Below are 15749 nucleotides of genomic sequence, written 5' to 3'. Positions count from 1 at the left end.
TTTTTTCCTTGGTTTTCACAACTGACTGACTTTGCAAAGCAGAACATCAGCAGAGCATGAACACGCACGTGCAAGGAGCTGCCTTGAGGCAAGTGAGTAAATAAAAATGGTAATTAGCTACACATCTGCTAAATACATCTGAGAAGAACATGTGAATTTTAATGAACATTTTATTGCTTATTATTATTTTAAAATATTTTTTCAAGCTTTGTTTTTAAAATAAGCATTTACAGTCTGCATTTAATGTTCAGGGTTTTTGGTGGTGTTTTGATCTGTATGATTTTATTTATCTATCACTTATTCAAGTACATCCTTCACTGTGCTAGAATTCTACCTTGATATTTCTAGCTCCACATGGATAGGGAAAAGAGGAATGAGTCTTAAAGTTGATATGTTTTATTTAGGTTTGGTGATATTATTGGAAACCACGTTAAACATCTGAAATGGTTATTTGACGTTTAGCACTCCGTTCACATTGCTTCTCTCCCCTCTTTACCTTCATTTCCACCACCACTAGCCAAGGTCACATCTTCATTGCTTCATTCCACAAAGATGCCGTGGGCTCCAGTTGGCCTTCCTGCCTCAAGTTGGCTTTTTCCCCCTATTCCCCAAGTTCGTTTTGCTCACTTCAGTAAGACTAAACTTCCCCTAAACCCACTGCCCACTGTCCCCTGGATTACTGTGGTAGCTTCCTAAATGCCCCCTCTTTTCAACCCGTCCTCCTGCAGTCTTCTCATGCCTGCATCAGATCATTCTCCGTGTGGCAGCTGGTAGATCCTTCAACCACATAAGCCAGGCCATGTGATGTCTCTGCCCACCACCCTGTGGGGGCTTCCCAGCACACTCACAGTAAAATCCAAAATCAATACAGTAATTGTATGTGTTTGTGCTCCCAGGATAGCCTGTCTTTACACTTTTGTCCCAGATTTATTATTAGTACCCCCTTTTACCTCAAAATAATCCTGGTTTGGACAATAAACTATAATGCCACTCATATATAAGACCCTATGATACCTGACCCTGGCCAATTTCTCTTTCTTCATCTCCTGCTTCTCTTATCCATCATTACATTGTGCCAGTCACACTGGTCTTGTTGCTGCTGCCGGAACACACCAAGCATGTCTCTGCCTCAGGGACTTTGCAGTTGCTGCTCTCTGTGCCTGACTACTCTTGTGCCTATTACCTGCTTGGTGTGTTGCCTCAATTCTTTCAGTCTTTGCTCAAATGTCAGCTAATCAGAGAAGACTTTCTGAGCATCCTTTCTGAAATACTACTGCTTACTCCCTTCCCTTGTGAGTCTTCTCTGTTTTTCTTACCTTGATTTATTTTTTTTTACGTCATTTATTAACACATGCCATCTTATGTTTGTCTTTTGTTTCCCTCCACCAGATTGCAAACTTCTTGAGTGCAGAAACTGTCTGTTTAGTTCATTGCAGTAAAATAAATATTCTGTGAATTGAATAACTAAGTAAATGAATGATGCAGTTTTCCTACCAGAAAATCCTCAGTGTCATCTCGTTTCCTACAGAGTGATGTTCATTACTTTAGCTTGGGTATGCAAAGTACTTCACCATCTTTTCTTGTCCTGACTTCCTAGTCTTATATTCTGCTACTCCTCATTCATTCGTTCACTCCACCAATTTTATTTATTAAGCTATTCAACAATATATAGCTGGGCTCTGGAAAACAAAAGTACAACAGTCCGTGCTCTGGAGACCAGAAAGAAGACACATGTGTAATCAATGAAAGTATAGTAAATTATATGGGTGTGAGTAGGAATAGGAACCCTGGTGACACAGTGGTTAAACATTTGGCTGCTAACCAAAAGATCAGTAGTTCGAATCCACCAGCCACTCGTTGGAAACCCTGTGGGGTAGTTCCAGTCTGTTCTATAGGGTTGCTTTGAGTGAGAGTCGACTGAATGGCAATGGGTTTGATTTTGGTTTTGGAGTGTGAATAAACCAAATGCAGTGGGGTCACAAGACAATGAGCGACTCAGTGTCATTGGGGGAAGGGTTGATGTGATGGCAATGATTGGGCAGAGGGGTGCAGGATGAGTAGAGGTTTACTGGGGTTGCAGGGTGGGCTAGAGTGGAAGACATTGTAGGTGGCAAGAACCCACAGAACCAAAGCACATGAAGGCACAGAGCCTGGGTGAATCTACCAGCTGACTCAGGGTAGGCTGGGCAGGATGGAGTTAAGGCTGCAGGAGGATACCTGGACCAGAGCTTGGGAACTTTGTAAGCCTTTCAAAGAAAATTTATTGAGATAAGAAACAAAAAAAAAGATGACAACAAACCTCAAATATGGTGGAGGCTCCTATTACTCAGGGTCAGGTTATAAGTGCAGCACACCAGGGGAACAGCATGCTGCCAGCTCCCCTTGGAAATCTCTTAGTCAAGAGTGACTTCGGACAATGACACACTGCTTCTCAATAAATGCACTGCAGCCAGCTCTATTTCTCCACATTGTCAGGGATCACTATTTCTTCAGAGGATCTCAAGGTGAAATAGGTGGTTTGTATTTAGGGACCAGCTGTATGACAAGTGGGTATATAGAACAAATCAAATCTCTCTCTGGATAGATGCTCACACTATGAGGGTCATATCAAAATGGTCTGAACTAATGGAAAAGAACTCAAGGTACCTAAGTCCATTGCATCAAAAGTTTCTTTCTTCCTTTACCCTCTGTCAGAGGTCACATCATAGACATGTTAAGTGGGCATCTGATAATATTCTCTTTTCGAGGTTAGCTGATTCACATCTCATATTGTCTTCAGAGTGGCTGGTAATAATAATGATGTTAATGAGAGTGGAGACTTGAATGTGCAGCATAAATGTTTACTTTATACTCTTTAAATCTATTTTACATTAGAGTGAGTATTTAATGAGAAATGTCTAGGTATTATAGGATTATATGTTACTAAATAACAAATTGGTTATATACAATTAATTTTTTTTTACAGGTCACCTATTATAATTTAAAAAAAATGTATTTACCCTGGACCACAGTAAACTCTATTGTGATTGTGGTTGGGGCTTAAATAAAACACCAAACAGTACCACATAGGTTGCATCTTCTTTTTTGGGTACAAAGCAAACTTAATAGTTATCAGTTCGCAGCATGTTACCTAGCAACAAAGCCAATTTTCACAAAAGCAGTCAGAATGAGATCGTGTTTTAGGACAGTAGTTCTCAATTAGAGGGAAGGAAAACTGAAAACAACTGATTTAGAGCCACTGTTATTAGTCTCCAGTAGTACCACTTGGCTTTCTTAATGTGTAGCTTCATTAAAATGTGAGTTCAAGGGAGGTAGCGTGTCTGCTAGAATCTTTAGAGTGAACATTTTCAAGAGTCAGGTGCTTACTGTTTTGCACTTAATTTGGCCTAGAGAAGATAAGAGAAGACAGAAGGAGCTTTATCAAACCTTTAAATCAATGAGATGTTATTATGTAGTTACTATTAACACTTGGGATTCTGGTGTACAATAAGGAACTCAAGTTGGGTTTGAGGCAGATTTGTTTCACAGCAATGAGGCCATCGAGGGCTTGAGAGCAGGTAGAGAAGAGGAGAGGACAGAGGATTTGAGCCCTGGGGCACTCCAACATGAAGAGTATGGAGAGGTGAAGAGGGAGCAGCCAAGGAGGCAAGAAATAGAGACCTGTGGGTTAGGAGGAAGACAAGGGAGGGAATCAAGTCTAGGAAGGAGGAGGGAGTGATCCAGTGTACTCAATGCTGTTGAGTCCCAAGTAAAATGAAGACCTGGAAATGACATCTGGATTTAGTATGAGGAGGTCATTGGCGACTGTGATAAGAGAAGTTTTAGTAGCATGATGGGGATGAAGGTCTTACTGAAGTGAGATTAAGAGAGACTGGGAGGAGATGATGGGAAACAGCCCCTCTTTCCAGGAGTTTTGTCACAAAAGGGAGCAAAGACATGGGATGTTGCTGACATGGGTAAGTGAGGTCAAGAAGGATGTTTCAAAGGTACGGACAATAGCAGCAGATTTGTATACTGATAAAAAGAGAATCAGTAGAGAGGGGACAATTGATGTAAGGGTGGAGGAGGAGTGACTTACTAGAGCTCTGTCCTTTAAGGGACAAGGACTGGAATCCAGTGTACAAGGGGAGGGTTTAACTCTTCCAAGATCACAGCTGGTCAATGAAAGATAGAGGAGGGAAGGCAAAGTATGTGGGCACTTCTAGTCAGCTTTAATTCTTTGGAGTCTAGAGTCTGTGCAAAGAAGTGATGATATTGATGACCATAGGCTTTAAACTCAAAGAGGAGAGATGAGAGGGTATTAAGGATATTAAGGAACAGTGAAAATTTGAGATTTGTAGGACTGAGTGTTGGAGACAGAGATTAACTGGAAAAATGGGATATGGTGATTAGAGAGAGAATGCCTGGAATTGAGACTCTGGGCTGTGATTTTTGGAAATGACAAGGTCTAGAGAGTACCTTTGTGATGAGTGGATGAGATTGGATTGAGGTCAAGAGAAATAGAAAAGAAGAGGGAAAGGAACCAAGGGGCTAGGGTGCTAGGAGCATAAACTACATGAATATTAATATCCCCAAGAGTAAAAATAAAAGTAGAACTGGAAAAAAGGACAGTGCCAAGGGGCAACATCTTCCAGAAATGAGAAGGCATGATTCAAGCACTGGAGAATGACAGCAGCAATCAGGGTGGTGAGTAATATACTCTGATGATGGGGCATTTAAACCTCAGACCTCAGAGGGAGTATGGTGAGGATGCACTGAAAGTCACAAAGAGCAGCAAGGAGTCCCCTGTCCCATGTCTAGATCCAGTGGGAGAAAGAACCAACCACCATATGAGAGAGTTTATGATGCCCGTAGTTCTGGCTCTTGCCCATCTCTGCAATCTTATCCAGTGTTATTGTCTGGTTTGCCTCCTGGTTTTAGGAACAGACTCTTTTTGTTCTCTGCATATGCCATTCTGTCTCCCAGCATGTGACTTTAGTGGATATTCCAAACATTGAGTAAAATGCCATGAGCACTAATCATCATTGGGCTCCATGCATAGTTCTGGAGAAATAGACTTAATAAGACAAAGACTTTGTCCTCAAGAAAGTTCCAGTTCATCTGTGGAGAGAGACACGTTAACAGGCATATCCAGTGAGTGTCACAGTGACTTAGTGGTTGCCAGTATATCGTAAGGGTAAAGATGTATTGTGGCATCAGACTGGTAGTGTTTGTATCCATCTCTACCATTTGCTTAGAAAGCTTTTTACAATATATACTGTATCTAACTTGGGTTTCCAAAATATAATGTGGTTCTCATAATTGTTAGACACTCACTGGGAGGTTGTGTGCATTATATTAATTTATACGCAAAGAACCCTTAAAATAGTACCTGGCATATAACGATGTTTGTTGGTGTTGTTAGGTGTCATCGAGTTGCTTCCAACTCACAGCGACCCTATGTACAACAGAATGAAACACTGCCCGGTCTGTGCCATCCTCACAATTATTGTTATGCTTGAGTGCATTGTCGCAACCACTGTGTCAGTCCATCTTGTTGAGGGTCTTCCTCTTATTTGCTGACCCTGTACTTTACCAAGCATGATGTCTTTCTCCGGGGACTGGTCCCTCCTGATAACATGTCCAAAGTATGTGAGACGAAGTCTTACCATCCTTGCTTCCATGGAGCATTCTGGCTATACTTCTTCCAAGACAGATTTGTTCACTCTTCTGGCAGTCCATGGTACATGTTAATTAATTATTAATATCCAGGCTTGGTGATAAAAAGAAAAAAATAGTAATTCTCTTTACTGACTGGAATTACCTCTGTGGAAAAGAGTTCATGAAATAAATGAGTAATATTCTTCAAAAACCATAATTAGATTCTACTGTATGTTGATATGAGCAAACGTTCTCAGTTCCAAGTGGACCACCCCAAGATTAATTACTCACAGCCTTCTGTGTGTTTCCCATAGTACTTTGTTTGTATTTCCTCTGTAACATTTATTTCATTTTATTATAATTCAATATATACACATGCTTTCTCCACAAGATTCTGATTTCCTGAAGGGAAAGACTTCTGTTTTGTTGTTCCTTGATGCCTCCTTTCCCCTGCAACCAATACAGGCACACACTATGCTCCAAGCACCCAAGATGCTGTAGACCCCCTGTGTGCCATCTTGAAAGAATCTATAAAATGCATATGAATGAAATAGACTTATCTTCACTCCTTCCACCACCATCACTATTATCCACCACACTTGGTTTTGGGAATTAAAAAGAAAAAGAAGAGAAATTAAACTATAAAATGTATTCATATGTTAAAGTTCAAAATGTATCTGGGGGAAAAAAAGAAGAGTAAATTAAACCGTAAAATGTATTCATATCTTAAAGTTCAAAATATAGCTGAGAAAAAGACTTCCACCAAAAACAGAACCAAAAGTACAGAGTGAGAAAGATTCATCAGTTTAATGCCAACCAATTGTATAAGGGATAGCAGAAAGGAAACGTCAGCCTCTGCATAAATTGAATACAGAAGCACGGTACCTTTTTCGTCCACCCTGATGGGCAACTGTGCAGTGAAGGTGCAGTGAGGAATACATAGGTGCCAAACACATTGGCCTTTGATATACAAATGACACAACCTTTCCTCCTGAAAGAAGAGGACTTGAAGCACTTACTGATAAAGATCAAAGACTACAGTCTTCAGTATGGATTACACCTCAACATAAAGATGGCAAAAAATCCTCACAAGTGGACCAATAAGCAACTTCATGACAAACGGAGAAAAGATTCAAGTTGTCAATGATATCATTTTGCTTGAATCCACAATCAATGTCCTTGGAAGCAGCAGTCAGAAAATCAAATGAGGTATTGCATTGGGCAAAGCTGCTGCAAAAGACCTCTTTAAAGTGTTGAAAAGCAAAGATATCACTTAGAGAACTAAAGGGCACCTGGCCTAAGCCATGATATTTTCAATTGCCTCATATACATGTGAAAGCTAGACAATGAATAAGGAGGACTGAAAAAGAATTGATGCATTTGAATTATGGTGTTGGCAAAGAATACTGAATATACCATGGGCTGCCAGAAGAACGCACAAATCTGTCTTGGAAGAAGTATAACCAGAATGCTCCTTAGAAGCAAGGGTGGCTAGACTTCGTCTCACGTACTTTGGACATGTTATCAGGAGGGACCAGTCCCCGGAGAAGGACATCATGCTTGGTAAAGCAGAGGGTCAGCAAATAAGAGGAAGATCCTCCTCAAGATGGATTGACACAGTGGTTGCAACAATGGGCTCAACCATAACGATTGTGAGGATGGCACAGACCGGGCAGTGTTTCATTTTGTTGTACATAGGGTCCCTATGAGTCGTAACTGACTCAATGGCACCTAACAACAACAACAACAAACACTTTGGCATAAGTTTACAAGACCCTTTGTATCATAATGGCCAGGCATACAAAAAGGTGAGTCTTAAACTGATTAGGGTATGCAAAGAGACAGCAATGTGGGGCCTCTCAGGAAATTGCTGGTAGGTGCCCCAAGTAGCGTCAATAGAAGGAACAAAGAAAGGAAAGGTTTTTGGTTAGTGTAAAAATGTAATTAAAGCATGCATGTTTGAGAACATCTGATGTCTTACAGACTTGTTTTTGTGTCTATTTGTTTCTTCTGCTGACTAATCACAGGTTAATGTGACTAAATTAGGCTGAATAGATTCACCTCCTCTGCTCTGTTGGAAACAGCCCAGGTGGGAAAGTGTTGGTAGCCCTGTCTAGCAGGGATTGTAGGGTAAAGACAGTCTTTTGATAAAACTGAACCATTAGTCTTTCTCCTTCCAGCAGGGGTGTTGTTAACAATGGCAATACCTGGAAAAGCAGGGACATAAGTCACTGCTATAAACTAACAGAAAACCCAGTGTAACACTTGGACTAACCATAAGTGGATAGACTGAAAATGAGATACTGAGAAGCTAGCTTGACCCCTTTCTGGATCAGGATGGGGAGTATATAAACTAATGAAACAGATATGAAAAATTCACTTAGGGCTGAGGCAAGCAAGTCCTTGGGATTTTTCCCAGTGCTTTGCTTAGGCCTCCTGAACTTTCCAGGACCCTGTTGTTCTGGAAGCTCAACTGTGTGGAACCCTTATAATTCCTCCCCACCTGCCTTGCCTCCTTCTCCCTGACTATAAATGGTTGGTATCACTTCAATTGTTGACTATCAGCAAGCTGTAAAAATGCCTTTGCTCAGCAGGTATGGAATCCACTTGGGTTTGGGTGGACAGGGAAAGCTTTCTGGAAACCTTTAACTGGTCTTTAACAATGAATAATATTTGAGTAGGTGATGACAGCGGTAAGTATTCCATGCAGTCAGCATGGTTATGAAGCTAAAGAGTGGAACACTTATTTGTGAGAAAAGATCCACAGAAGGGAAGTGAAGGCTCACATAGGGAAGAGCGGGCTGCATGGTGCTAGGTGTTTGAAATCTGGGACTCTTACACTGAAAGATTACCAAAAGAGAGTAAGAGGGCTATTCTTTCATTAATGGTATATGGTAGTTTACAAACACTTTGCACACAGCACTTCACTGGAACTTCCCATTTACTCAATCAGCAAGATGGGGTGACACAAGTTTAGTGCATGGTGGCCCAGAGAGTTGAAGGACTTCTCCAGATTCACCCTTTGGTGAGTGGTAGAGGGGATCTAGGCCTTAAGCTTTTGTTTCTCCTGATCCCACTAGTTCATAACCATTCCACTGTACTACATACTGTTTTGATAGGATGTGGATACTTTGGCAGGCGGTATAAGTGGAAGAAGAGAAGTCCTTCTCCAGAAAGGAGAGAACTGAAGTATTTTCTAAGAAAATACTTGGCAGACACAGGCATCAAACTTAGTCCATTGATGTGATTCCAGATCAAGCATCAGGAAGGGCAGTGTTGTGTGTGTGTAGTCTAGGCCTCCTGGGTATCCATGGTTTATAATTGTAACTGTAACTCATTACGCATGGAGTGAAATTTGAAGCACAACTTTAAGGTGTTCACGGAGAGGAGTGAGAGCTCTTGTTTTGTTTCAGAACTCTTCAGGCTGTGGAGTTAACCGAGCACCAGCACAAACCAACCCGAGCCCTGTCCGGAGGCATGAAGAGGAAGCTCTCCATTGGCATTGCTTTCATTGGTACGTCCCAGACTGTGGTTCTGGATGAGCCCACCAGTGGTGTGGACCCTTGCTCCCGTCGCAACATCTGGGATATTCTCCTCAGATACCGAGAAGGTAGGCACGGGCATCATTGCCCTTTCTCTTCCCATAATATTGTAGCACAGAAAAATGAATGCTATCATGTGGGAAGAACCAAGTTATATTCCTAGAAGGATACATTGTCCTTTTCAGAATGAAAATGTTTTTGCATGAAGCTTTACAGAGATATTTCATTCTATAACATTTCTATCATTCTAAGAATTTCTTACTTTGTGTTTGATATTTAATATAATATAAGCAATGACATTATCAATGCAGGTTATAAAAGACAATTTCAATTGAACTTGTAATTCATCCACCGTGTTCCATTCTGAAATCATAAAGTATAAGAGGAGGCGCCCTAGAGATTATCCAGAGCAGGTCCTCCTTTTTCTCAAGTGAGGAAACCAAGGCACAGAGAGATGGGCATGTCATTTGCCCACGGCCACAGATGAAGTTCAAATTCACTGAACGATGCTTGGAACTCAGTCGTGGGCTATCTGTCTCCACACCATCTTGGTGCAGATGTGCATTGTAGGGTATTCGATGGGCGGTTAGTACTTCACAACTTTCTGCATTTTGACAGCTGGGAAGTATTGCTGTAAGTATTTTGTAACAGAAACACTCTCATTTTGAAAGAAACATTGGAGAGAGTAAAAAAAAAAAAATTCTTGGTACTGCTAAGCAAGTGTAGAAGGTTAAGTGGCTGGGTCAATATGGAATATAAGAAAGTGTTATTTTACTTTTCTCTTTTGCCTTTTGAGGAAAAGAATTTCTTCTTACTTGACCTTTAGCATACATCTCCTTCAGGGATTTTAGGATTTGTCACTAAAGAAAGGCAAAGAGAAAGAACAAGAAATAAGCCCTCCCTTGCTTTAGAATAGAGGGCTGAGCCCAGAGGACCCAGATCATCAAATTCTCTCTTTAGAGTAGAAAAAAGTTCTCCAGCCAGTCAGAAACTAGGAAAGTAACACAAAGGGGATGTAGGAGAACAATTGTGTTCCTTCTGTCCCCCAATTCTTGAGGGGTTGTAGAAGGAGGAGGCAGGGAAGGGAGCAGGAAAATAGGGCACACATCTGTGGACTTCTCTGCCTTGGCCTGGGGTGGTAAATTGTACCAGAAACTGAGGATCATGTTGACAGCACTGGCTTGTCTGATGGTGCAACCACACCAGAGTTCACGAAGCAGAGTGGAGCACGGAGGCCCAGGGAGGCCTGAGGGCTGGTATGCCTGTGCTTCCTCAGGGCCCATGGGCTTCAACTCTGAGAAGGGAGATAGGCCTGCTGGACAGAATGAGGTGGCCCCTCAGAGCTGGCTCCAAGCTAGGGCAGAGATTCTGGGCCTGCAGCCATCAGGACCTGAGGCAAGGATGAGACAGCCAGGGAGCACACTCTGCCCTGGCCCCTTTGAGAGTCATTGTCCAAGCTATTCATGCCAATGAATTACAATGGAGGTGGAGAGCAGGACCAGGTGGTCTCAGTCATCACCCAGACACCAGAGGAGGGGCACCACAGTGCACCTGAAGATCCTAATTCTTCCCATTGCCATGAGATTACATCTGCCCTTCTTTCCCTTTTGGAAAATAGGAGAAGGGGAAGAAAAGGGGAGAAGAAGCAAGCTTTCTTTGCAAGAGACACTAAACACTGCTTAAAGGGACTGATTATATTTTGAGATACAACTAATTTAAATTTCCCTGCTACCCTGATGCTGATGAGGAAGATAGACGAGATATAGACAAATAAAATGGATTACTTTTCCTCACACATAGACACGTGAATCGTAGAGTGGATTAAACGTTGCAAGCCTGTCGCTGTGCTTATTTGCTTCAAAAAATCAGAGATGGGGTCTTAAAAGTTTAGCTGACAGAACATTTGAGTAATAAGCATAAAGGCAACTTCAGACAGAAAAACCAGATACAATAAAAGTCTCAGAAACAGACAGCTTTCTTCAAAATCTGTCACTATAAATTAAATATTTTCCCACTGTCTGCCATCATTTAGCAATGATTTGTGTTTTTGGAAGACTCCTTAGGAATCATCCCTGCACTGACTGGAGTGTAAAATCAACAGGATGTAAATGGATTAGATAGGTAGTGTTAAAAGAAAAATGCGTCTTCAAGAATCAAAACGTATAGCCATTTTTGGAAACAGCCCCAGACCTCCAGGTAACTGTGAGAGAGCTTTGTGAAATACATCTAAAGGCTGTGCAAAAACAAATGTTCCCTGCTGGGTAAAGAGATTCTTCCTTCAGAAGACCAGTGCTGTGGGGGATCCATCTATTTGGAACTTCATCTGTGTATTGCTAGCCTGCTGGTGTGCAGTGCTGAGCTCTTAATAACGTAGGCACCAGTACCTTTATGCCTCCCTTTTAGGGATAAATAAGGGAGCAGAAGATACCAGAGTAAATTAGCACGTAGCAACTGAATTAGCACACTGCATCATACACTCTTGCTCTAGCCCTTCCTATGTGACCCTGAAGAAATGATCAAATTCCTCTGATCTTTGGTTTTCTCATTTGCAATATAGAGACAATTTTATTATCTTATAGGATTTTGCAAGAAGTAAATGTGTGTGTGTATGTGTAAATATATATGTGTATATATGTATATATGTATGTATATATACAGATGTATATAGAGAGAGTGCTAACCAAAAGGTAGGCGGTTTGAACCCATCAGCCACTCTGGGAGAAAGATGTGTCAGCCTGCTTCCCTAAAGATTACAGCCTTGGAAGACCTATGGGGCAGTTCTACTCTATCGTTTAGGGTTGCTATGAGTCAGAATCAACTCGATGGCACACAAAAACGACAAATATATGGAAGTGTATAGCTCAAGATTTAGTATGAGGTGCTCAGTCAATAGGTTTATCATCATCATCACTATCACCATCATTATTATTATTGTAGACAAGAGAAAGTGAAGATGGGCAGCACAACTTTTGGAAGAAAGGGAGTAGAAAAACACCGTCTGAATTGGGAGAAGATGAATGGTAAAGCAATGTTTGGGGTAGAACAAAGTAGTACGTGCCCTTTGAGGTTTGGGGTGTGTCCTGAGTTTCCTTATGTCCACTGATAAACCATTATGAATCTGTGGAGTTAATCTAAATTCTTGAAGGATTCAGTTTCAGTTGGCCTTTATTTTTAGACTACCTTATTGTAAGGGGATATATCATTTGAATTGCAGCATAGCCCTAATCAGTGTATCTAAACTTCTCTAATCCCAGTTGACGGACTAAGTGCATTGTTTTAGCCTCAAAAGAGGATGCCTTGGTCTTGGAACACATCTGCTGCAATATCTGATAGCTGTGAACTCAACTCCTTGTTGCTCTTGGGTCTATATTTTATGGTTTCTTTCTGGATGCTTCTTTTTTTTTTTTTTCCTTATGAATTGGAGAGTCCAAGTCTTTGAATCTTTCTCCTGTATTAAATGTGCTAAGAGTTACAACGGTATTCAACGTCTTCGCTTTGAAAATTTTCTTTTGAGATAAGAATCAACCTATAGTGTTTATTTCTACCCTATTGTTAGAACTGGGCTCAATTTAAGCAAACAATGAGTGTAGACGCTAAAAGTAGTAATATCTTCCTATTACATAGCTGAAGTAAACTTTACACAAGTATCTTTTGCTTTCTCTGGCCTCTGCTCTTCCAAAGACCATTTTCAGAGACCTTTTCTATGATTAACCTCTGCCTTAACAAGATGCTTGATTTTCTTACCTAGTAGCCACTTGCATAGAATATAGCCTTCTCCTAAAGTACGCAAGGAGAGGAATCAGAAGGACTTGAGTACCAGAGTAGAGAGAAAGATACAGTGTCCAGTGTTTCTTTTAAAAAATTTCTCTACATCTACTTAATGGTTTACCTTAGAGTCTTAAAGAAGAGGTTGGCTAGGACCAGTAACTCAGTGTTTTATGCCTCGGTTTCAGCCTTAATGCATGTCAGAGGGCCCCTTTGGTTTGTGGGGAGGATGGAGGATTTGTGGAAAACAACAGTAAAGAAAGTAACTCATTGCCATTGAGCCGATTCAGATTCATGGCAGCTGTTTGTGTGCAGAGTAGAACTTCGCTCCATAGGGTTTTCATGGTTGTAATCTTATGGAAGTAGATCACCAGGTCTTTCTTCTAAAGTGCCTCTGGGTAAGGTTTGAACCACCAACCTTTCAGTTAGTAGTCGAGAGCTTAACGTTTCATACCACCAGGGCTCCAGTAATGAAGGTAAGGGGATAATAATAGAGGAAAGAGTTTCAGGACTTTTGATTTGCTGAGTAGCCTTGATCCAGTCACTTCTCAGGACTCATTTCAACTTTTTCTGATTGAAAAAATGATGATCTTTAGATTTTCTCCCAGCTCTACCATTTGAAAGAACCACTGTGCTCTTCCTGGGGCCTTTGTCGTGTCGGTTCTGACCCTCCCTTTTCTTGAGACGCAGGTCACGCTGTCATCTTCACAACTCACCACCTGGACGAAGCAGAAGCGCTCAGTGACCGTATCGCCATCCTGCAGCGGGGGCAGCTCAGGTGCTGCGGCCCTGCCTTCTGCCTGAAGGAGGCTTATGGCCAGGGGCTCAGCCTGACGCTCACGAAGCAGGTACGAAGTGCAGGGATTTAGAGTAAGGCTTGGTTACATTTGGAAAGTTCCCTTCCTGTTTGTGACTTGAGAAACAGGTTGTGACCATTATGCAATAATAGCGTTTCACACATTGAATTACATTCATATCAATTTAACGTATTTATTCTGAATTTCCCATGTACCTTGCTCAGCAGTGAGTCTCTGGGGAAGGACATAAAAATAAAAGGGGCACATGGTTTCTGCACACAAGTACTTGGAATCTCAGTACAAGTGGAGGCAAAGAAGCACCCAAGAAACAAACAAACAAAATATGATAACTGTAGTGTAAGTGGAATGGAATCAAGTCCCAGAAAGGTGGAGGACTGTTCGCAGATGCTTTGGGTGGTCAGGGAAGAGAGAGGAGTGTAATGGTCTTTCGAGTTTTGTGGAGGGCCCTGAACACAGGACTTAAAGTGTCATGGGTGGACGGAAGGGGATTCGTAATCTAAGAAGCAGCCTTTTGTGTGTGAAGGCCTGTTGTTGTTGTTGTTAGCTGCTGTTGAGTCCATTCCAACTCATGGTTGTCCCATGCACAACAGAACAAAACACCGTCTGGTCCTTTGCCATTCCCCTGATCGGTTGCAGATCAGCCCATTATGATCCATAGGGTTTTCACTGGCTGATTTTCAGAAGTAGATCATCTGGCCTTTCTTCCTAGTCCATCTTAGTCTGGGAGCTACACTGAAACTTGTTTAATATCATAGCAGCCCACAAGCCTCCACTGACAGATGTGTGGTCACTGCACATGAGGTACATTGGGTGGGAATCAAACCTGGGTCTCCTGCATGGAAGGCAAGCATCCTACCACTGAACCACCACTGCCCCCTCACACAAAAGGCTACACACCAAAATAAGCCACAAGCAGTGCTGGGAAGGATGAGGTAGTCCTTGGGAAACCAAGGAGGCATTTTTTTTTTCTTTTTACTGTACTTTAGGTGAAGATTTACAGAACAAATAGTTTCTTATTAAACAGTCAGTACACATATTGTTTTATGACGTTGGTTAACAATCCCATGACATGTCAACACTCTCCCTTCTCGACCTTGGGGGACCTTTTTTTGTTTTTTGGTAAAAATATACATAGCCAAAGATACACCATTTCAAAAATGTCTACATGTACAAATCAGTTATATCAATTACGTTCTTCCAGTTGTGCTGCTATTTTCACTATCCGTTTCCAAATTATTCCATCACCATTGTCTTCAACTCACCGTCCCCTAGGCTTCCCATGAAACCTTTTGAGTTACTGTTGTCAATTTGATCTCACATAGATAATTCTTTTTTCTTTTCTACTTTAGATGAAGGTTTACAGAACAAAATAGTTTCTCATTAAACAGTTAGTACACATATTGCTCTATGACAGTGGTTAACAACCTCACAATATGTCAACACTGTCCCATCTCAACCTTGGGTTCCCTATTACCAGCTTTCCTGTCCCCTCCTGCCTTCTAGTCCTTGCCCCTGGGTTACTGTGCCTCATTAGTCCCGTTTTGTTTTATGGGGCTGCCCAATCCTCGGCTGAAAGGTGAACCTCAGGAGTGACTTCACCACTGAGCTAAAAGGATGTCTGGGGTCATACTCTCGGGGTTTCTCCAGTCTCCTTTAGGCCAGTAAATCTGGTCTTTTTTTGTGTGTTAGAATTTTGTTCTACATCCTTCTCCAACTCTGTCCAGGACCCTCTGTTGTGATACTGGTCAGAACAGTCAGTGGTGGTAGCCGGGAACCATCTAGCTGTACTGGACTCAGTCTGGTGAAGTCCTTGGTAGCTGTGGTCCATTAGTCCTTTGGACTAATCTTTTCCTTTATCCTGTTCTCTTCATTCTCCCTTGCTCCTGAAGGGATGAGACCAGTGGAGTATGTTAGATGGCTGCTCACAGGCTTTTAAGACCCCAGATGCTACTCACCAAGGTAGAATGTAGAACATTGTCTTTAT

The 15749-nt window shown here is 41.7% G+C and overlaps 1 protein-coding gene across 1 annotated transcript in view; it reads left to right on the top strand.

Moving 5' to 3' along the window:
* ABCA13 (ATP binding cassette subfamily A member 13) overlaps positions 1-15749 on the top strand; it is a 527556-nt gene that overhangs the window by 279068 nt on the left and 232739 nt on the right. The window contains 2 exon segments of the mRNA XM_023724448.1: positions 9054-9250; positions 13638-13795. Of these exon segments, the coding sequence (XP_023580216.1) occupies positions 9054-9250; positions 13638-13795 (355 nt within the window).

Source organism: Trichechus manatus, unplaced genomic scaffold, assembly GCF_000243295.1.
Source record: "Trichechus manatus latirostris isolate Lorelei unplaced genomic scaffold, TriManLat1.0 scaffold00247, whole genome shotgun sequence".
Taxonomy (NCBI): domain Eukaryota; kingdom Metazoa; phylum Chordata; class Mammalia; order Sirenia; family Trichechidae; genus Trichechus; species Trichechus manatus.
The sequence above is the reverse complement of the archived record's forward strand: the minus strand, read 5'-3'. Positions and strand labels throughout refer to the sequence as shown.